We start from the raw sequence: 23,017 nt of genomic DNA on the forward strand, positions 1-23,017 counted from the left end.
AGATGACCTTAAATTGTGTGAAGAGTAAGTTTTGCAATAATAAAATTTTCCAAACAAATAATAATTTTAAGAATTTCACACCGTTTTGTCCAAGTTTAAAATGTTCAACAGCATTTTTTGAGGACTGTGAGAAAAAAAATTATTGTGGTTAAAAACCAGTCTTTTCTTTTTTCTCCTGATGTCCTTTGATTTGACCTCTGAACTCAGCAGATGTGAGCACTGAACTGAAAATAATCCTCATCTGGCTGTTGTTTTCATTGCACTTTTTATTTGGGGCCAACAGATATTGTCATTTTCATGAGTCTGTGGCGTAAATTGAGTTTGATGACATAATTAGATTTAATTCAAAACTGGGGATGGAGTCTTCCTGTTCCAACATGACTGCACCAGCGCACAAAAAAAGGTCCACAAAAACATGGATGAGAGAGTTTGGTGTTGGTGAACTTGACTGGCCCGCACCGAGTTCTGACTTCAACCCGACAGAACACCTTTGGGATGAATTTGAGCGGAGACTGAGAGCCAGGCCTTCTGCTCCAGCATCAGTGTGTGAAACTTACAAATGCGCTTCTGGAAGAATGGTCAAAACTTCCCATAAACACACTCCTAAACATTTTGGAAAGACTTCCCTGAAGAGCTGAAGCTGTTATAGCTGCAAAGGGTGGACCGACATCATGTTAAACTCTTTGGATTAAGAATGTTTATATTCCAGTCAAGGCACGTGAGCCAATACTTTTAGCAGCACAGTGTATCTTGTGAACCAGCCAAGTCAGACACTGAACATCATCAGTGATGACCCTCCCACACATCAGTCATTTTAGCATGAAGAGCAGAGTACAGACTTCAGGAGGTGTTTGTGGTCACAGCATCCATCCTCTCTACTTGTTTCACTTCTTTTCAGAGCGCTGCTGAAACACAGCAGCAGAAGGGCACTCTTACGATATCATAAAAACAGATTCAGAGACAGTTTGCAGTAACATCATGAAGATATAATAGTGCTTGGTATGAATAAATCATGTCTGATGCTGAGTACAGCAGAAAGACTGTCAGTAACAGTGAGACTGTTTGTGGTGTTGTCCAGGACAATACCTCAAAGTCTGGTCACAAAATATGACTGAAGTGGAATGGAGGTAGCTGTGTATTAAGGCTGACAATTTATAGATAGAACAGAATAATAAATATGTGTTATCATGAATATGTGGGATCAACACATTTCTAGTTTGTGGTCGCCATCACGGCCAACATACAACTGTCTGATACAAACTGATGGGTCCAGTCCTGTTAACATGACACACAAACATGGTTACACACATCGAGTCAGAAAAAAACTTACTGTCACATATTGAGTTCTGCTTCATACACGAAGCTCTTTGTGTGTTCAAAGTGTTTGTTGTTTCTGATACAAATACACTCAGATTCACAGTCAGTGCTGATGAACAAAAGATGCACGGAAACTGAAGCACTGTTGTGTGTGTGGTTTCTAACTTTTCTTCCTCTCTCACTTTCTATTTTGGCCCCAGAAGGCTGAGCTCTTACTGCTGCTTTATCATTTAAAAGATGAAAACGAGCTGGAGATGTACAAACAGACACACACACTTTCATAGTCATTTTGCATCGCGGCCATTTTTGCTCAGACCTTTTAGCGGTTTGCTGCTCTCTGGTAGCTGCTGTCAGAGGGGGAGGTGCTCAGGAGGCTCTTTTACTGAGAGCAGCAGTTTGTACTGAGATGTTAAGTTTCATGATCGACACACAAGTTTGGCCTTTCTGGGTGGAGGTTGCACATTCCCCCAGTTCTAAGTACACAATTGATTTGACTACAACAATGATCCCTGAAACAAGATTGTGTCCAACACCTGTAGACAAAATCAACACACAAAGCTTCATAGAGAGAACAATGGACATAAAACAACCAACCTAATTTTAGATGAAGGCCTTGCAGTGAATACTGTAATGTCATCAGTGATTTTTCTGCCAGTAACTTCTACGATGACCCACAAAGTCACAGAAAAACATTTCACAGATCATTTTCTTTCAGCAAAAAATGCTGAGAAAAGAGGTAAGAATGAATGAACACCAGTGCAGTCAGGTGTTGTCAAAGCCATTAGACATTTAATTATGAATATTTATGCCCCATGATCAACGCCATTTTAGAAAAATAATGTCATACAGTTCAGGAAAGATTTTTACAACATCTGAAGTTACGCTGAGAAAAAATACAAAGCCAAAGAGAAATTACCTCAAAACAAATTAAAACAAATCAGCTCTAAGCAATCACAAAGCTCTGACACCAGAGTAGATAGTCTCTTCTCGTTTCTCATTCCTTCTCTCCACTTTTCCAGCTTTCCTCCTGGTGAAGGTTGGAGCGGAGTAAGTAAGTCGGTCCTCATCTCCCTGAGAAGATATATAATGAAGAAGGTTGTGAGATTAATGACATTAAAACAAATCATATTCAGGAAGAAGATATGTTAATAACTTATCCAGTTCTGTCTTTTCTCATGTATCTTACCTGCTGACTTCTCTGATCAGTGCTGACTGTTGCAGCATCTGCAGCTGTATAGAGTGAAGACGAGAGATGGTTACACAACGGACAAATGGAAATCAAGTCAGGTTGTCTTCAGCAAAATACTCTTTGATATTTAAGAAACTTCTACTACCTTTGGAACAATCACAAGTTTTCTTCTTCATATAAAACAGGAAGACAGTAACAATCAGAGCTGTAGCCAAAGTACCACATAACACCAACAGAAGTGTGATGGTGCTCCGCAATTCGATTACGTTCTCTTCTGAAGTAACTTTGGGAACAAAGAAAGAAACTTAATCATGATTTGATTGGATGATAAAATATAAATAACTACTGCATTAAATAGGATCTAAATACACTACATTCTGAAATTACACACAAAAATACACACAATTACACAATTACCTTCAATTTCCAGTTTTTCAATCTCCAGTTTAGTCCCATTTCCAAATAAAATTTCTCCACACGTGGCCACAGCGCAGTAATGAGTCCCAGCATCAGAGGAGCTGACGTTCTTGGAGAAGACGTAATCACATTTCTGTGTGGACTCAGACTCAGGACTCTTTTTACAATGATCTCTATTGTTTCCATGAGCGTAAATGAAACTGGGATGAGCTTCATCTGATCCAGCTCTGAACCAGTACACACTGTGATCTCCTGGACATGTTTTCTTCTCAGAGTCAAAGAGGACCGAACACTGAAGAGTCACTGAGTCTCCTGGACGGACTGGATCAGATGGAGGAAGCTGAAAGTTGGTGGTGACCTCAGGTTCTGCTCCTGACAAATATAATAAAATTATAAAAAAAAAATAATAATAATTAAAAAATTGTACCAAATTAAAGGTTTCACATCAAATTTCAGAAATTACTTTAAAAGTAGTTTAGACCTGCTCAATTTGAAAACTGCCTTCAGATCCTTTCTATCATAAGATGGCCTATTATAGGGAAAAATTGAAATGACTTGGCATGAACTTTATATATTCTAAGTTAATGTATTTGTGTACTGTATTTTATTTACCTTTCACTGTCAGAAATTTTTCTGTTAAAAACTTAATGTCAAAATTCCTTGCTTTTACACAGTAGTACAGTCCAGTATCACTTCGCTCCATTTCTTTAATATAGAGAGAAAAAGTTCCAGGTTCTTGCTTTGTTGTGAAGCGAGGGATCTTATTTACAAAACTGAGCTGATCTGACATGTGATTAAATGAAAATGCTCCTCCTAAGACTTCAGGAAAGCTTCCAGAAACAAGCCGGATCCAAAATAACTTGGCATCACTGTCAACTTGGCGTTGACACGTCAATTTCACATTTTCTCCAACATCAACAGTCTTCATCTCAACGATCAGATCATCAGTGGATCCTAAAAATACAATTATCAATAGAGATAGATTTATAAAATATCCAGATCTTAACTAATGCAAAGAGATGGATATAAAATGTAAAACATAAGACTACAGAACATGTCTAGAGAAAAGCTGACTTTCTCTACTTACGTCCCACTCTGAGTAACAGCAGAAAATGTAATATGAGCAGCATTTTCCTGTTAATCCATTTAAGCAGGCAGTTATTTTAGAGCCTATTTAAAATGATTTCCCTTAATATAGTCATATGAAAGGGGAGGGAACAATGTGGGGGCAAGCTGATTGGCCAGTCTCCACACTGGCGTCTCTCTGTAACCACCACAAGTGGAAATGTTATCAACCATCTTTCCAGCGTAAACACCTCACAACACAACACTAAAAACAAGCTTTTATCATGGTGGTTTCTATGACTGACGCTGACAATTAACTCAGCAGATGACTTGAAATGATGTGAACAGTAACTGTGCAATAATCCACATTTCCCTTCAAATCTACCCAATAATTTACTGAGTAATGAGTGTATATACCACCAATACTGTATTTTGTTTTTTTTTTACAGATGGGGTTGTGTATTAGATAAATAACACAACATAGCACGTTTGCATTGTGCATCTTTTGTGTCTGTGTTTGTGTTAAGTCACTTTCTGGAAATACTAAAATTAATGGCAGTTGCAGTTTGGTTGCCACTCAGGGTCACTGTCTCTGTCCATGTCAATTGTCCTTCTCTAACTGAATAGAACTCATCACCATTTGCACAATACACTGCAAAGTTTTTCTGCCGGGGCCCCCTTTGGTTGATCAGAATACTTTACCCCCCCGATACACAGACACTGGCACGATGGGGAAGCTAACAGCTTTCACAGATTCTCTGAAAAAGGTGTTAACTGCTGGTGCTGCTGGTTCAGAGACCATCGGATGGGACTCAAATCCAAACAAGAGATTGTTAACGCTGTTTCAACTGTTTACTCACACAGGTAGTTTAATGATGGTCTGATGGACGTGACATCAGGATGCATTATGGGAAGAAGACAAGCTGGTGGAGTCAGTTCGATGAGTTAAGACGACTTTGACCCCGTCCAGCGTCTAGCAACTTCCATAAAATGATGGACCTGTTTGGAGGAAAATATTACTTTCTGCACTAACCCAAAACAGGTTTTAGATTTAATTTTCCTGAACCTTCCACCCCAGTCTAACACATTCTTACTTGTCTTTTGAAAGAAACAAGAAATTGTCAAGTATAATAAAACTGCAGTAAAATATCATTTCACTAACTCTTCATTAAGGCCTGATGTTGTGAAATTCCTAATCCATCAGGACACTTCCAGTCATTTCTTATTAAATAATGAATAAATTAGATTTATGACGGTGGATAAATATCATCCACTCCTTGCCAGCAAATAAACTTAACATTCTTACAGATCTCTCCATGGGATGTTACTGTTTTATAAAAAACAAAATGGTCAGCTCTCCAGTGACAGTATGAAGGAAGAAAAGAGTCAATTCTGACCGTTGAACATTTAAACCATCCTGTTTGGTTTTGTTTGTTTGTGTTTTGTTTTTTATCATTTTTTAATGACTGTGTGTTTTGATTTCAAATTTAACACATATTTCTTTCTGATATCGATCCTGTTATATCTCATATTAGATAGTTTACAGATTAGTATTTTATTATTTGTCGGGGTGTATCGATTTGTCGTTGCATTGATTTATATTCCTGCGATCAAACAACACCGATCGGCGCTCGTCATGTCGACGTTTATAGATCTAAAATTGAATTGAAAGGTAAATAAACAGTTTTATTTAATTTATCACTTTGTATTTCAATACTTAAAATTGTATACTTAGGTGCATATTATAATATTTTTTCCCATTGAAACAATAATTTCAAAAAGAAGGCATTTCACTAAGTGTCTCTTTTTTCATTTTTCATGTTTCTTCTTCTTCTTCTTCTTCTTCTTCGAAGACCGGAAGCCAATTATATCATCGGACCGCACACTTCCGATGTGGCTGTTTTATGTATTTTAAAATGTTTTTGTTTTTTTTTTATTATTTGTATTTGTTGTTTTATCAAATAACGACGTCTTTTTATGCTATAACGGATTTTTTTAATCTACATAACATCTTCCTCGGCACTAACCTTAGCACTTTATTCTAGTAAATAAACACTAAAGCTTACTTTTAGTTTACTCTGACGCTAATTAATATTTTTTATATATTTAAATAGATCATTACTAATTAATTTATCATTTTTATTCCTTTACAGAAATGCAGTTGAGTCACTTCAGTTACACATCAAACTGACAGACTTTTATTTTGACATGCCAACCAACCAAACATCGGTGGGTGAAAATTTCCGTGTTTGCTTTTTTAAACACTTTTTCAGGACTGCAAAAGAAATTGCTGTAAGTTTGGCAGTTAGTTATTGAGTTTAAGAACGTATAAATATCCTCGAGTGAGTTTAAATGAGCTGTGTTTTATTTAAAAATAATTTCTTTCCAGCCGTTAGCTAGTAACGGTGTTAGCTTAGCATCATTCCGCGTTAGCGCAGCATTTAACTTAAAGGTGGCTGTCACTTCATGAACTGAGCTTTACTCTGTTTTACTGCTGACATTTGATACGGAAAGTCGGGAGACTTTTTTGTTTCCAATTAATTTAACTTTTATTTGTAGTTTTTCTTTTCCACCTTTGGTTTAAAACTGAATCATAGAAACCGAGTTCGTCTTGTTTATCTGCGTCTTCAAACAGTTTAAAACACGAAGTGACAACAACACATTATTGATGAATGACATTAATCCTCAGTTAACTTATACAGGAAATGTATATGGATATAATTGCTTTGCCCAAGAAGATGAGCAGCAATACAAATAAATATACACACACATACAATGTATTTATATATAAACAGACAGACGCCTTCACAAAACTGCTGTGTTGATACAGCAGGATCAAATAACTTCAAATAACCTCCAGCCTGTAATTTAAAAGCCGGACAGCCTAAAATTATGTATATCAAAACGTTACAACTTATCTAGTTTTTCTTCTTTTTTTTCATCATTGTCATGGGCTTTATGGTTTGTGTGCAAAAAATGATCTTAACACAACAAGTAGAGTTTGTGTTCATGGAGGTGGTAAATGGATGTTGTGAGCCAGAAGTTTCCAAAGGCATTTCTTCACCAGCTGCTGAATCGCCACCTGTCACCATGATGTTGTCTGCAATTTGGATAACAACACCTTTTGGAGAATGTGTTTTAACAAATGTCTACAACAAATTCATCTCCTGCACAGAAACATGCCAACCTCATGAAAGAGAAAAATGAGTTGAATAAGCATTTTCCATTTATTTGAACAGCACATTCGACAAATACTTGAATGCTGGTAGAAATAAAGGAAAGGCCCTAATCAAATTCCTGGTTTGGTTTCAGGAGAGGAGAATTTCCCAGAGATGATAGTGGAACTCCAGAGGAGCCCAACACCACCCACCTTCCTCACCCTGTGTGCACCCTCCCCTGTGGTCATTGTGGAGAACCTCTGCTTCCTGGACGCCATCATCACACAGGAACATAAGCGCTCTCATCCAGGACGCTCAGCATAACAGAAACAGCTGAAATATTTCAACCTGCCAAGGTCAATAATAGTGAACCTCCGAACCGCCATCGATGAGTCCATCCTCCGCTGCCGCCTCGTACACAGATATCAGACTACAGCGTTAATTCTGATGAGACAGTGATTCCTCTAGGCCCGAAGGTGAGCAGTAAAGATTTGCTTTGTACATATTAATATTTTTCCATTATATTTTTTATATTTATATTTTGTATTATTTGATTAATATTTTAGTAATACCTCCAGTACTTCCTTACCTTCTCACTACACTACAACAATGAACTTTGAATTGAATTTATTTTGAAGAACTTTTCAAAATGACTTGTCAAAATTCATCAAAAAACAATGACATCGTACAAAAACCCGAAAAAAGGAATCAGAATCATAATATATTTTAATGACAACAATATATAATACAATAGAACTGAACAATAAGGAGTTTTTGTCACTGCAGTGAATCTTCCTGGGCTGGTGGAAGAGCATTTCCAGCACCTCTTCATGTGGGAAGTCTGAAACTTCTGTCCCATTTATTGAGATCTGCAGGCAGGCTGCTAGATGGTCCCCTTGCAGTCTGTTGTGGATGTTTGTCTTGACCTGCAAAGACATGAACTGTTAGGCTTTCATAGTCGTAGCTGATGGCTTTAAATAGTGATAGCATAGCTGCAAATCCTATTGCAAAAAGTATTTATTACCCCGTTCATGTTTGAGGAGTCCCTCTCACAGTTTACACTGCTGACTGGGATGGAAGCCAGCAGGCTCATAGTTGGGGACAAGACACCAAACTCCTCTATTTTGAGGACAATTCAGATAGTATGGCCAACTGTGTCTGAAAATGTTCAAAATTATATCAGCAACAGTGTTAGTTAGTGTTCTTGATAATGTCATGTGAAAACACATTTTTAAGTTACCTTAAGTGGACCAGAGACCATTTGCTCCTGGAAGGATTTCCATTCTTCAAGGACAGTGCCAAAATCGGCACGGGAACAAAACTTCTCCATCGGTATCCTCAGTTTTGTGTGTTCAGTGTTGTCAGGGAGTGTAGCTGCTTGTAGACTGTCCCAAATGCTATCTATCTATCTATCTTTTATTTATGTAATGTATGTATTGAATGACTTGGTTAATTACTTACCAATATCAGTCTTGTACAGCCAGGTGGAATATTTCCCCTCTGACAGCCAAGCTGGGTCACAGCCTGACATGCAGTGGTTAGCAGACTTTAGCAGGAGAGCTGCTCTGGCTGCTACTACCAGAGGAGCGACTGGTGTTGCCATCGTCGCCCTGTGAGCGTTTAAAAAACGCTGATATTTTGCTTTGCTTTTCTTGTGATTGTTTTTTTCCCTCGCTGGAGGGAGTCTGTGTATAAAGGCAGCGCTACACCATGTGTGATACAAAGGGCAGAGGAGAACAGTGCGAATATGGAGAGACAGAAATTGCATTCTGCATTCTTAACACACTTTCAGCTGCATGCACAAGAATTTTGACGTTTCTGGGTGCTCCGGTTTTATCATAGTTACTGAAAATGTGTCGGACTGTCGGAGACGACAGCAAGACAACAAGCGGCATCACGTCAACAACAAAGGGACTGTAAACATATGTGTACTATCTTTACCCCGTTTCTTTCACCTCCAAAAAATCGTTTACTCTCACAGAAACACCAAAGTGCAGAAATGGAGTTTATTTCCCGATAAAGGTTTCAACAAGCCTGCTCACCAAAAACAAAAAAAGTTTTCTGTCTCTGTGAGGTATGAACATTCTTCGATCAAACCCCGACTAAAATGCCGAATAAAACCACAAGCTTGGCCTCATTTTAAAGCCGAAGATGGGCCCAACAATGATCCGTGGTTCAATTTTATCCATCGTGTCCTGTTAATCGGACATTTTGTCTTTTTTTCCCCTCTGGGCGAACGCAAATTTAAAGGTCCGTCAAACTGTGCATCTACTACGCGCAGGCAGCGTCTCCTGTCAATCAAAGTCACAATGAAAACAATATTTCCCTCCAATAGCAGAGGCCCTGAGGTTTCCACAGACGTATAACAATCCCTGATTGGGCCGTTTGTCCCCCCAAATAAGGGCTGCGTAACGGGACCAGAGCTGCACGGGACAAACAGGCAGTGACGCACTCACGTCATGACGCACCTGGTGATGTCCCGGATGTCCCTTTAACTCGGTGTTTACTCGGTGTTGACTCAGATTTTACCGTCGTTTTTGTTACTGTTGTGGAGACGTTTGACTCTTTTTTACACCAACATGGAGAATATGGCGTTTACACTGACGGAGCTGCTGCAAATGTTGTACAGTAAGGATGAAAAGGACGGCGACGTCTACGACGGCCGCCTGCAGCCAGCTGGTCCCTTTGTTTACTCTACGCTCTACGCTGTTTTTACTGCCCCAAGTTTTAATGTAATTATGAAATTTCTAATAAAAGACAGTACAGTAAATTTCATAACTTAATTTTTCAAAGGTCTTTGTTTATTTCAGCCATCCCTGATAGTCGTGTGTTTACGTCTGGAGTCATAAAGCTTCAAAATAACAACATAAAACAGGCAAAAATAGGTCAAATTCGCGTTTGGATAGGTCTTGGACACCATATATTCAGCCCTATAAATGCAATTTTCAAATGAAATTTTACTTTTGTAACTGGTGTTCCTAAAAGCAGACATGTCTGTGATTGGCCCCAAAAAGTTATCAGTTGAAAAAATTTTTGTGTATATCTGTGAAATCTCGCAGTGTGAATTTTAGCCAAAATGGACCATTTTGGATAGGTTTGGCACACTGGAGATCGCCAAGGAGCACTGTTTGGTAAAAACTCTATAGTTCCTCAGTAGTTTTACCTATCAACCTAAAATTTGGTACACTTGTGGACAGGGAGTGTGTGTACCATATATGTAAAATTCATAGTGAACATTTTGAGATATCACAGTTTTCACAAAAAATTTCTTACCCGTTTTTTATTTTTCCAAAAAATATAGTTTTTCAAATGGCCCTATCTTTTAGGGAATGACTCAATTCAATATTTTAAATTCAATGGCTGTAAAGGTACAGATGTCTTCTTTCATTTAAGCCAACAGCCATTGTTCTGGGATTAGTACATCTGAAGTTATAAAACTTTATTTGAAGTGCCAAAAAGGGCCTCTGCGCAAAGGTGCTATCAGAAAATTAACCTTAAATGACGTCTGTTGGGATCTTGCGCTATATAGAAAATTAAGTTATACAAAATTAACTTGACCTTCTAGGGGGGGCAGGAGGTGCCGTTGGGAGGACGAAGGGCCGCCCTAATATAATGGTAGGGGAAACACTGAGGAGGCTGCCACCGATACAACTGTATCTCTAACTTGTCAGATCGAATATCCGGTCATATCGGTTCACAACCCTAACATGTAGAAGAACTGCAGCCTCTGTTGTTGTAAAGGTAAACGGCTGAGTTCAGGCAGACTACAAAGCTGTAGGATTACAGGGTCCCTGTGGGTCCTTCAAAAGTCTTCAAATGTCTTCAATTAAAATCCGGGTAATTAAGGCCTTAAAATGTCTTAAATTCACCATAAATCTGCTATAGGTATTACATTTTTTAGTGGAATTTAATGCAAATAGGAAAGTACAGTGGCTGACCGTAAAACGTAGTGTGTCTTTGATTAACTTTGTACTAAGACCGTATAGTAAATGAGAGACTCCGTGACTAATAGCTGTTACAGTAAGTCAGCGACAGACTGACGTCTGACTGTGTGCCGCCATTACACGCCATGGTTGTCGAAGTGAGCGGTTCAACATGCAGCCATGGGGAAGTGCAGATTTAACAACAAATGGATGGAAGGGTCTCAAAGCCGTCGAGTCACATATGAAAGGAGCAAAGCACTAGCAGTACGTGGCAGCAGCTCGCCACAGCAGGGCCAGGTTTAAATTGTCAGGAAAAAAACTAATAAATAAATAAAAAAAATATATTTTAACAAATATTCTATTTGTTGAGGTCTTAAAAAGGTCTTAAAAAGCATTAACTTTTACTCTATAATGGTGAAAAAATCATTAGTTGGATTACTGCTGGAAGACCTTGACTAGGTCTGAAGCTGTTTAGGTAAACTGTCTGAGTACTGAGAAAGGAGAAGCTGGACTGTGTGCAAAGAGGTCAAGCCACTGACCCCAGGAAAGACATAATCTGGGACTGAAGGAGTGCTGGTGTCATGATTTGTCCTCCATACATACCTGCCTGCAGTAGTTTTCCACTCACCTCTCCCCTGCTCACCCCATCTACCAGACACATCCACCTCGTCAGTCACTCCATTCACCTGTTCACTCAGCTGCAGCTCCGCAGCAATCACGCCATGTTAAAAGCTCCACTCTCCTCCACGCTCACTGCCAGATTGTTCTTTGTACCCATGCAAGACTTTCCAGTATTATTCCTTTGTCTGATCTCCCGTTTCTGGCCCTGCCTGCTCCCGACCTACTCGCCTTGTCTCTGCCCTGGTAACTACTTCAGCCCTCCTGTTTGTGACCACGACTCTGCCTTGCTCCTTCCTGGTTTCTGTCTGCCTGCTCAATGGGCTGCTCTGAGTCCTCCACCTCCAGTGCTGCAGTGTGTGATTTCTCCTGGTCTCTCCATTGATCATCGCTGGGACAGTATCCTCGTGAGCATTTCTTGTGTCAAATTGCCTGCTGGTTCTTCGGTCCTCTGCCTGTTTCCGACCTGCCCTGTGCCTGGTACTGCTGCCTCATCAACAGCTTCATTCTGGGCTCTCGGACCCCCCCCCCCCAAGCTCCTTAAGGACTGCCATTTCCCCTTTGAACTGAACTGTGCTTATTTACCTGCTTCTGCTGGCAATAAAAGTCATTACTAATCTACCTGGTCTTGTTGGTGCTGCTTTTGGGTCCAAACCTCACCCATGAGAGATGGTCGACATAGCTGGAGGAGCTTTTCCGATCTCTGATATGGACAGGGCATCAGGAGCATCTTCAGCATTTTCAGGAGAAAATCTGGATTTAAATTACTGACAGGTGGGATGTCCAAATGGATTCCATGGGGCAGCAGAGGCATGTTTTCTTGTACTTCAGGTGGAGGACTAAAAGTCATAGTTTCATTTTATCGTTTCTGAGACAGGGTTTTGCTTGGACTCCAGGTGGGGCTTTGTCAGCACTGACCCCGGACTGCACAGTAGTCAGGAAGTGGGAGGACTGATGTTTGCTTTCTTCAGACAGAACCATTGATGGTCCCTTTTCACTCTGTCCTGCTGAGGTCAGTTGGCATTGCTGAGAGTTACCCACAACAACCCCATGCAGCAAAAACCACATCAAGTTAAAAACCCGGGCAAACTACAGCCAATTGGTTGGTCCACCATTTTAAGTGCCTATACATACGAATATCTGAGAAAGACACGATGTCTATTTATGCCAAGACAATTTTTTTTTTTTTTGTGAATGAAAATAGAGACTATGATAATCAAACAGTCCCCATTGAATTGCCTTTCATCGTTTGTACGTAGTGACCACCCAGCAACAGCAGCGACCTCAAAAAGCTCAGACTACTGAAAGGTGACTTCTACATTGACCACATGTTCAAAACGGCATTTTGAGTTTAGTCCATTTGATTTATAGCACAGCTTAGCGTTTGGTGTCTGTTCTGGTTAAAAAGTCAGTACAGTTTTAAAAACAGATCAGCAGAGGCTGAAGTTGTGTGATGTTGCAATACAGCTGTAGAGCTAGAAATGTAATAAGGACTGATAAAATGATGAAAGCGACTGAGGAACAGAGAGGGGGAGCGTACGCACCGTCACGGTTATATCTGGATGATTCCATAATCAGTTTCTTAAGTTTAATCAGACAAAACTGATAGAATTAACATGTTTGAACATTTGTTTTCAAAAAATGTTTTAACATTACGTACTAATGTGTTATTTTTTTTCCCGAGACCCTGCTGTGGGGGGGGGGGCAAAACACTTTAAGGAAGATTTACCAGAGGCCATTGACAGGGTGTCTCTCCTTGTCCCAAGTGTCAATAAGCAGCTACCGCTCAAGGGCAAAGCACAAACCACATCCTGCTGCATCCCTCAGCTCTGAGGGATTTATCTGTATTAGTTCTCTGTGACATGAAGTCTTGCATTTCTGTGGCAAGTCACACAATGTGTCTGATCACACAATAGCAACTTTAGGCCAGGTAATCGTGGCTGTGCCTGCCTTAGGTCGTCCCCAGGATTTACAGGGGGGATCTTACCCGTCATAGGCGAACCAGTCTTCCATACCTGCCTGCCTTGTTTTTCTGTCACACCATGTCCTGAGACACAAGTCACAGTGTTTTTTCCGCCGCTCTGTGCCTGCTCACAGTGGCGGTGAGGTCAAGTAATCGTGGCTGTACCTGCCTTAGGTTGTCCCGAGGTTTCGCAGGGGGATCTTACCCGTCATAGGTGAAACAGTCTTCCATACTTGACCTTTTTCTAAAGAGTGGCAAGACTCCATTTGTTTTTGTTTTTGTTTTAACAGATGGGAATGGATGAACACCATTCCAGCTTTAAAGAGGATGTGAACATGCCTGCCCTGATCGGTGCCGAATCAACACTCAGAACAACAATCAGGATTCTACCCAGTCGCCTCATTTATCTTCCCCATTAACTAAAAGGTCAGCATCTGCCCAGAATGAATGAATGAATGAGAGACCGACAAGATAACTAGTTTTGTTGGTCTGTGTGACGGCCATCTGAAAGGGAGAAGGAGCTGTTCAGCCTCCAATTTGGAAGACAACACCTGCCACACTCAGTGGACCAAACTGTGTGTGTCTTTTTCCAGAAGGCGTAGGAAACCTGTAGGCCCCACATTAAGAGGCTGGATTAGGTTTAGGTTTAATTTAGGTGAAATTAAGAGTTAGGCCAGGTTGGTTTAAATTCTGTCACAAAAATCAGGTAAGGTTAGTGAAGATTAGCCTTAAATAAACTAAATCAGCCTCTGCTGAGCTGAGCTGGTCTGGTTCATTAGTAGTGGTTATGTTCACAATATTACATCGCAAAACAATCCGACTGATTATGAACTTCTTCTGGTTAGCAGTGACACCTCGGGGTCACATGGCCCCCGGCGTGTGTGAGGGTTACACCACCTGTGGAGGGTTCTCCACTAATTTATTTTAAGGTTGCATTGTGGGGCTCCTGTAAAAAAAAAATCCAGGAACGCAAATAATAAAAAAACATATTTTTAGAGATTTAAACTTACTTCAGTCAAACTTAGTTATTGTTTCATTTTCTCCAGGCACGTGGACGCGATTGTGTATCTTGAATACATTTCTGACCCGGGAGAAAAATGACTTGCGTGGTTTTTTTGTTTTGCTGCATACCTCTTTTTGGGCCCGACTCTCTCTCCTCTTTCTTTCCCACTCCATCACCAGCTCCTGATCTCTTTCTATTTCTCGTTTTAGCCTCCACAGTTTAATCCTCCTATACTGCCTGCGCTTCAATTGTATGTCTGACTCTCTCAGTGAGATTCCTGAAACTGAAACAAGAGGATGATTGGTGAGTTTCATGAAGTATGTTGTGTAGTTGTAAATTGTTTTGTGTACAGATCAACGTGTGTGTGTGTGTGTTCTTACTGTTCAAGTTGATGAACCACTCGGCCTCGTAGGTTTTGTTGATTTCCCTGACAACATTCCTGTTCTGGATGTCAAACAGCCACATGTAGAGTCTGGAGACCAGGCTCATGTTTGGACTCTCCTCCTCTACATCCTCCTCCACCACCTCCTCACCCCTAAGCTCCTCCTCCTCCTCCTCTACCTCCTCCACTATCACCTCCTCACCCCTAAGCTCCTCCCCTTTACCCTTACCCTTCTCCTCTCTCCTTCTGTCCTTCTTCTCCTCCCTCTCCTCCTTCTTTCTCGCCTCCCTCTCCTCCTTCTCCTGTCTCTTTCTTTGCTTCTTGTCCTCCTTCTCTTCCCTCTCCTTCTTCTCCTCCTTCTCCTGTGTCTTTCTTTGCTTCTTGTCCTCCTTTTCCTGTCTCTTTCTTTCCTCCTTCTCTTCCCTCTCCTCCTTCTCCTGTCTCTTTCTCTCCTTCTTCTCCTCCTTCTCCTGTCTCTTTCTCTCCTTCTTGTCCTCCTTTTCCTGTCTCTTTCTTTCCTCTCTCTCCTCCTTCTCCTGTCTCTTCCTCTCCTTTTTCTCCTTCTCCTGTCTCTTTCTTTCCTTCTTCTCCTCCCTCTCCTCCTTTTCCTCTCTCTTTCTCTCCTCCCTCTCCTCCCTCTCCTCCCTCTCCTGTCTCTTTCTTTCCTTCTTGTCCTCCCTCTCCTGTCTCTTTCTCTCCTCCCTCTCCTCCTTCTCCTGTCTCTTTCTTTCCTCCCTCTCCTCCCTCTCCTGTCTCTTTCTCTCCTCCCTCTCCTCCTTCTCCTGTCTCTTTCTTTCCTTCTTCTCCTCCCTCTCCTCCCTCTCCTGTCTCTTTCTTTCCTTCTTCTCCTCCCTCTCCTCCCTCTCCTGTCTCCTTCTTTCCTTCCTCTCCTCCCTCTCCTGTCTCCTTCTTTCCTTCCTCTCCTCCCTCTCCTCTCTCCTTCTTTCCTTCCTCTCCTCCCTGTCCTCTCTCCTTCTTTCCTTCCTCTCCTCCCTCTCCCGTCTCTTTCTTTCCTGCCTCTCCTCCCTCAGTCTCTCCTTCTCACTCTTCTCCTCTTCCTCTCTACCTATCTCTCTCTCCTGCCAGGCCATAGAAGGTCCTCCATCTATACCAGCTGGTGGGTTTGCTGTTGGTCTGATGGGACCTCTGTCGATGTTTTGACGGGACGAAGGGCCGGCCAATTCCTCCGTGAATATTTTAGACAGAACCAAAGGACTCTCACCCCTTTGTCTGATGTTATTTTGAAAAGCCAAGAGGCTGCGGCCCTGCCGGGTGGAGTCTGGCGGAGTATCTGCTGTTTCGAACAGATACTCGGGTGTCGCAGCTGTCTCCCTGTAATTCCTCCTTGGAAAGGAGGGAAGTAGATCTTGTGGAAACCAAGGTTTCGAAAGCGATCGTTGCACAGATGACATGTTAATACTCTCACAGAAAACCGACGTTGATAAACTGCAGAAACAAAAACACACAACATTTATTTCAACTATGATCACATGATTTTTGTCAAGACTTACACAGAGCAAACTCTTTACCTAAACTTTCATAAAATGGAATGAGACCAGAATGATTTTATTAAAAGTCATAAAGAAAAATGTGAAACAAGCTCCAATGCATGACTATTTCTTTATTGATATTCTGCTTACTACTGCAAATACTACTACTAATAATAATAATAATAATATTATACCATACAAAGGATTTAATTGACATCAGTAGGCAGCACACTGAAAAATAAAGAGTCAATGAATTATATTTAGTAAATATGAGATATACAGGAAATATGATTTATAAAATGAACATTAGATGATCATCATGTTTGATTTTATTTGTTTTATTTTATTAAACTGCAGCATGAAACTGCACAATTGTCACAGATGAGAGGACAAACTGTCCCGTCAAAGTGAAATGTACCTTTTTAGCACAAATACAACTTGAAAACAAGTGAAATGAAGTTTAAAAGTGAGGTTTTTGTTGTAAATGTCATTTTACATCCTCTAGCTTACACTTCGCCTTCACCCATCACATGCACATTCAGAGTTGTTCACAGCATAACTCATGAAAAAAGTCTTTTATTTGACTTTAAAGTAAATTAACTTCTTTCCCAAAAAGTATTAGTGTGTTAAACAAAAATTAAGAAGTAAATAAAAAAAGTTTGGACTCAGCAGCAGAGTGACTTACCTCTTCAAAGGTTGATGTGGGAAGAAGGCTGAACCTGAATCCTCCTGCAGTTCTCTTCTTCCTCCATTGTGATGTCACAGTCAGCGGAACAGCAGCAGTTCTGCTTCTGATGTTCTGGTCTCAAAGGTTCTACGAGAGGTCACTGCCACACAACTCTGAGCTGACAGGTTCAGCTGTGGTAACACAACACTGTGTCACCCAGTGCAGTGACAACAATAACAACAACAGCCACGGATTTAGTTACGGATAGCTCCATTCCAGTCGAGCTTCGGTGTTTACATGCATTTAAAAGTCTTCTTAGTCGGACTATGCCAATAATTAGATTTTCTAAAGCTGCACGTAAACACACTGACTGTCCAAGCATGCCTCATTCATTTAGCTCTGTAGCTGTGCAGCAACCCCCCTGCAATGGCTCTGTGCCCCCCCTTAGAGAACCGCTGCAGTACAGATACATTGTAATTCCTGATTTGTTTCTCAACTTTGTTGAAAACAAGCAAATAACAAAAACCCACAAAGGATAAAAGTAGAACATTCTTTCATCTTCTACCACTTATCCATTTCCAGGTCGTGGGGGGTTCTGAAGCCAATCCCAGATGACTCTGGACGAGGGCGGGGTCACCCTGGACAGGTCACCAGTCCATCACAGGCCAACACACAGAGACAGACAGAGACCGACAACCGCTCACAGTCAGACCTACGGACATGATGTCTTTGGACGGTGGGAGGAAACCAATGCAGGCACAGGGAGAACATGAAACCTCCCCAAAGAAAGGCCCCAGGTCTGGAAACAAACCCACAACCTTCTTGTTGTGAGGCAGCAGCACTCACCACGATGCAACTGTGACCCATAAGATGATCTCTTCCATTCCAGCCTCATCATCACCGATGCCCCCCCCCCCACATCAGTCACTTCATTATCAGCAGCAGAGCAGAACAGTCTTGAGGAGGTGTTTGTGGTCACTTGTTTCATTTGTTTTCAGAGTCCTGCTGACACACAGAAGCAAAACGGCACTCTTACAGTATCACAGAGACACATTCACCTGGAGGTGGTGAAAACTCTCTGAGGGTTTTCTTTTGCAGCAACATAATAAATGCAAAAGTGCTCAAAATGGATGAATCATGCTTGAAGCCATGTAGAGCAGAAGGACTCTCAGTAACAGTGACAGACACACAGTCCAGGACAACAGCACAAACTCTGAGCTGAAAAAGGACTAAAGTAAAGTGGAGGTATCTGTGTAGGAAACATGTGATGACTGACAATATATAAAGGTAAGAAAAAATGAACATGTATAGTAATAAATGTGTGATATATTTGTCAGATCACCACATTTCTAGTTCAACATAATGTTGACAACAACAATTGTCCAATGCAAAATGTTACATCCAGTCCCTGAACATAACACACAAACACGGTTACATACAAAGACAAAAAAAAAAAAAATTTAAATCAAATTATATAAAGTTGCATACTGAAACCTGCTTCATTACACGAGGCTCTTACTGTGTTCACACTGTTGTTGCCTCTGACACAAACACACACAAATAAACTCACATTCACAGCACTGATGAACAAACCACATGTGGAAACTTGGGCCTTGTGTCTGTGGTTTCAAACTAAGGTGTAAATACAAAGAGGCTTTTTCTTCCTCTCACGCTTTATGGTATCCACAGGAAACTGGGCTTTTACTGCTGCTATTTTAATAAAAAAAACATCAGCATTCCAGTTAATGTGAATAAAAATATCTCTGCAACAAACAGGAGATGTAAAAGGAGGCATGGAGACAAACACTTTCTCAGTAATGTTACATGGCAGCCATTTTTGCTCAGACCTTTTAACGGTTTGCTGCTCTCTGGTAGCTGCTGTCAGAGGGGGAGGTGCTCAGGAGGCTCTTTTACTGAGAGCAGCAGTTTGTACTGAGATGTTAAGTTTCATTATCAACACACAAGTTTGGCAGCCGGACGTAATGGATGAATATATTCACATTTAAAATGAAGCACTAAATCATTTGAAGATAGTTTGATTGGTTAAAAACTAAAGCTGCATGTACTTGTAGTTATGTGTTTTTTTCTGGTCAGGTCTGTTGAGAGTGAAAAACTTGTGTGGTCGGTCAGAGGGGGAGAAATGTCCCACCTCAACCTGTGACTGTGACTGTAGCTGCTGCATGTGGCTTTGCTTGTTGTTCTCAAGGCAGACATGATGAATTGTACCTACAGCATCAAGTTTTCTCTCTTTGAGTCTATTAACATAAACATTTTTTTCTACAAGCAAAAGAAAGAATGAAAGGAAGTTATGTGTGTGAGCAAAAGAACTCATTTTAATCCAAATGATGATTCCCTTCAGCTTGAACACAAAAAGTCATCTGTGGATCAGTCAAATGCTCTTTACAGTGTTGTGTTGTCCTTTTTAACTGGAGAGACACAGTGATGCTGATTTGTGCAAAATATTTTCTGTCCTGTTTTATTCATCTAAACAAACTGAACCTGCAAGAAGGCAATAGAAATCATTTGACCGGCTCTGTTTCCTTTTTTGTGTTTTTGCTTCTCTGGCTTCCTCCCAGTCCAGAGACATTCATCTTTGGATTAATATGTGACCTGAGTGTGAGTGTAATTGCTCGTCCTCCTTTATATGTCGGCCCTGATATCGACCATGGACCTCTTCAGAGTGTTTGCTCGCCCATTGTCAGCTGCAATTGGCTCCAGCCCCCTTTCTGTAGGTCGCTCCCCACATCTCTACCACACCAACCTCTTTGTTAACCAGAAGACCAAAATGCACACAAGATGTACAGACTGCTGTTATCTTGACTGATGCCAGACTGGTCTGTGATAACAGTTCAAATGGAAAAGCTAAAAACTTTTCTCTGGTGTGAATGAAATCATGAAGACATTCAAACACCAACACTGTTATTCTGTCCACCAGATGAAAATAATGAGCCTCATGGGTGACAAAGATCACATTTCATCGTTACAACTGGCCACTTCCTGGAAGATCTATCTTTACGTAGAGAAATTATTTTCTGTTGCATGTTTGCAAAATCATGAGCAGATGAGAAGAATTTAATTGTTAAAAATTAAACAGTATGAGCGTAAATGTGTGCAGAGAACAATTTATTACTCTGTTTGGTTTTTTCAATGAAGCAGACACAAAACTAAAGAATTCAATCAGCATTAAGTGAAACATTGTTACTAAAATCATGATGTGAAAAATAAAGTTGGATATAAAAAAATTCATGCCTGTAATTTTACCAGTTTCAAACACCAAACTGTGATCGGTGCTTTCACTCATCATCCAGTGATTTATATGGAAAGTTTCAAATGTAGAAGAGTTCAAAATTATATTTTTGACAATATTACCAATCAGACAGATATAAAATAGCATTTTGGATCATATCTGCCGTTATACAGCACAAATACACATTCATTCATTGATCCATCCCAAAAGCTCTCATAGCAGTGAAGGTCCTCTCTCTCTCTGCTGCTTTTGCATCCTTTAATGAACAACTTCCAGTTTTTATCACGCTGTAGATGGCAGAAGAATAAATCCATGCATCATTGTTCCCTCTCTGGAGAAATATATAGAGAAATGAAGGTGAAAAATCTGAATCTTCTTTTTTGTTCACACCAGTCCAACATTTAAATTCCTCACCTGTTGACTCGTCTGTTGTCGTCTGTTTTTGTGCAGGACAGCAGCAGCTGGAGCAGGAAACAGAAAATATATAGATATCAGTCAGTCAGGATGCAGGAGAGGTTTACTGATGGAAAGACAAGTATGATTTAGGTATATTACCATTACAACAGTCACATTTGTTCTTCTCGTTGGTGAAAACGAAGATAAATATGACTATCAGACTTATGAGCAAGAGAACAGGCAGCAGATATGTAGTAAAAAGAACAGACGTCTCCGTCAACTTCTACTACCTTTGGAACAATCAGAAGTTTTCTTCTTCATATAAAACAGGAAGACAGTAACAATCAGAGCTGTAGCCAAAGTACCACATAACACCAACAGAAATGTGATCGTCCTCTGGAGATCCATCATGTTCTCTGAAATTATATATGGACCAAAGAAATAAAGTTCATTATGATTTGATAGGATGTGAAGATAATAAAATTTTTGTAAAAATAGAATGTAAATAGAGTACATGTTACATCTAGAATGTCACTATGATATAAAAATATTCCACTTTTACCTTCAATTTCCAGTTTAGTCCCATTTCCAAATAAAATTTCTCCACACGTGGCCACAGCGCAGTAATGAGTCCCAGCATCAGAGGAGCTGACGTTCTTGGAGAAGAAGTAATCACATTTCTGTGTGGACTCAGACTCAGGACTCTTTTTACAATGATCTCTATTGTTTCCATGAGCGTAAATGAAACTGGGATGAGCTTCATCTGATCCAGCTCTGAACCAGTACACACTGTGATCTCCTGGACATGTTTTCTTCTCAGAGTCAAAGAGGACCGAACACTGAAGAGTCACTGAGTCTCCTGGACGGACTGGATCAGATGGAGGAAGCTGAAAGTTGGTGGTGATCTCAGGTTCTGCTCCTGACAAATATAATAAAATTATACATGAATTCATGAACTCTATCGAATAAGTTCCTTGAGATGATTTGTAATTAAATTTTCATGTGTGTACCGTACTTTATTTACCTTTAACTCTCAGAAATGTTCCTTTTAAAAACTTCAGGTCAAGCTTTTCTGTATCTATACAGTAGTACATTCCAGTGTCACTTGACTCTATTTTGTTAATATGCAGCAGAAAAGTTCCAGGTTCTTGTTTGGCTGTAAAACGAGGACTCTCATTCACACCGTCATAATCAAATGAAAATGTTCCTCCCAAGATTTCAGGAAAGTTTCCAGAAACAAGTCGGATCCAAAATAATGTGGTCTGCTTTGGGATCTGACTAGAATTCAGACGGGGACATGTCAACTTCACGTCTTCTCCAACACCAACAGTCTTCGTCTCAAAGATCATTTCATCTGTGCATCCTAAAAATACCATTAAACAGATCAGGAATTAAAATCAGAGACAGAGGCACATATCTCTAGATCTAAACTGATACAAAAAGATTATTATCAAATTTGAAACGTAGACTTCAGAATACATTTTGAGAAAAGTTGACTTTATCTACTTACGTCCTGCTCTGAGGAAGAACAAAAGATGAAATATGATCAACATTTTCATGTTAATCCACTTAAGACAGCAGTTATTTTAAACTCTGTTGAAGATGATTTCCCTTAATGTAGTCGTATGAAGGGGAGGGAACAATATGAGAGCAATCTGATTGGTCAGTCATTACACTGGTGTCTCTCTGTGCCACCACAGTGGAAATATTATCACTATCTTTCCTGTCTAAACACAAAAAACAACCCTGAAAACAAACTTTTTTTCATGGTGGGTTTCTGTAACTGGCTCTGAAAGTTCACTCAGCTGCTGATGAGATATGCTGCAAATAGTGAATTTGCAATCATCTACAACATTTTAGTTTAAGTGTAGGTCATAATTAATTGCAGTTTTTTATATTTTTCAATAAAAATATGACATATTTTTAAAAATAAACTCGGACACCACCAGCCACGTGTCAGTTTTACCAAATGTGGATAAATTTCAGAAAATGTGTGCCTTTGAGTCATGAATAGACAATATGACACAACACTGCATATTTCTGCGTTGTTCATCTTGTGTGTGCGTTAATTCACTTTCCATGAGAGATAAAATGTACAGCAGGTGCAATTTGTTTGTGCTTCACAGGTTTTGTCCCTCTCACATGTCGACATGATATTATCAGTAATGCCTTTTTGTCCCAA

General features: G+C 40.2%; 1 protein-coding gene and 1 long non-coding RNA gene across 3 annotated transcripts; both read right to left on the minus strand.

Moving 5' to 3' along the window:
- Nucleotides 1-2,167: 2,167 nt before the first annotated feature.
- On the minus strand, nt 2,168-2,748 carry LOC115049647 (uncharacterized). The gene is made up of 3 exons (XR_003841138.1): nt 2,652-2,748; nt 2,504-2,547; nt 2,168-2,388 (listed from the first exon to the last, which is right to left on the minus strand). It is a non-coding gene; the product is annotated as an uncharacterized LOC115049647 (long non-coding RNA).
- Nucleotides 2,749-20,385: 17,637 nt separating this feature from the next.
- Nucleotides 20,386-22,398, minus strand: LOC115049637 (signal-regulatory protein beta-2-like). 2 transcript variants are annotated; one of them, XM_029512017.1, is made up of 6 exons: nt 22,346-22,398; nt 21,860-22,198; nt 21,398-21,754; nt 21,126-21,251; nt 20,854-20,900; nt 20,386-20,770 (listed from the first exon to the last, which is right to left on the minus strand). In XM_029512017.1, exons 1-6 carry the CDS (start codon nt 22,392-22,394, stop codon nt 20,630-20,632), a joined length of 1,059 nt encoding a protein of 352 aa, XP_029367877.1. In that variant the 5' UTR covers nt 22,395-22,398; the 3' UTR covers nt 20,386-20,629. The 2 variants fall into 2 exon arrangements, 1 of the variants encoding a protein (XP_029367877.1); XR_003841136.1 differs by having other exon boundaries at nt 20,682-20,770; nt 20,995-21,251.
- Nucleotides 22,399-23,017: the final 619 nt, after the last annotated feature.

The sequence above is a fragment of the Echeneis naucrates genome, chromosome 10 (genome assembly GCF_900963305.1).
Source record: "Echeneis naucrates chromosome 10, fEcheNa1.1, whole genome shotgun sequence".
Lineage (NCBI taxonomy): Eukaryota > Metazoa > Chordata > Actinopteri > Carangiformes > Echeneidae > Echeneis > Echeneis naucrates.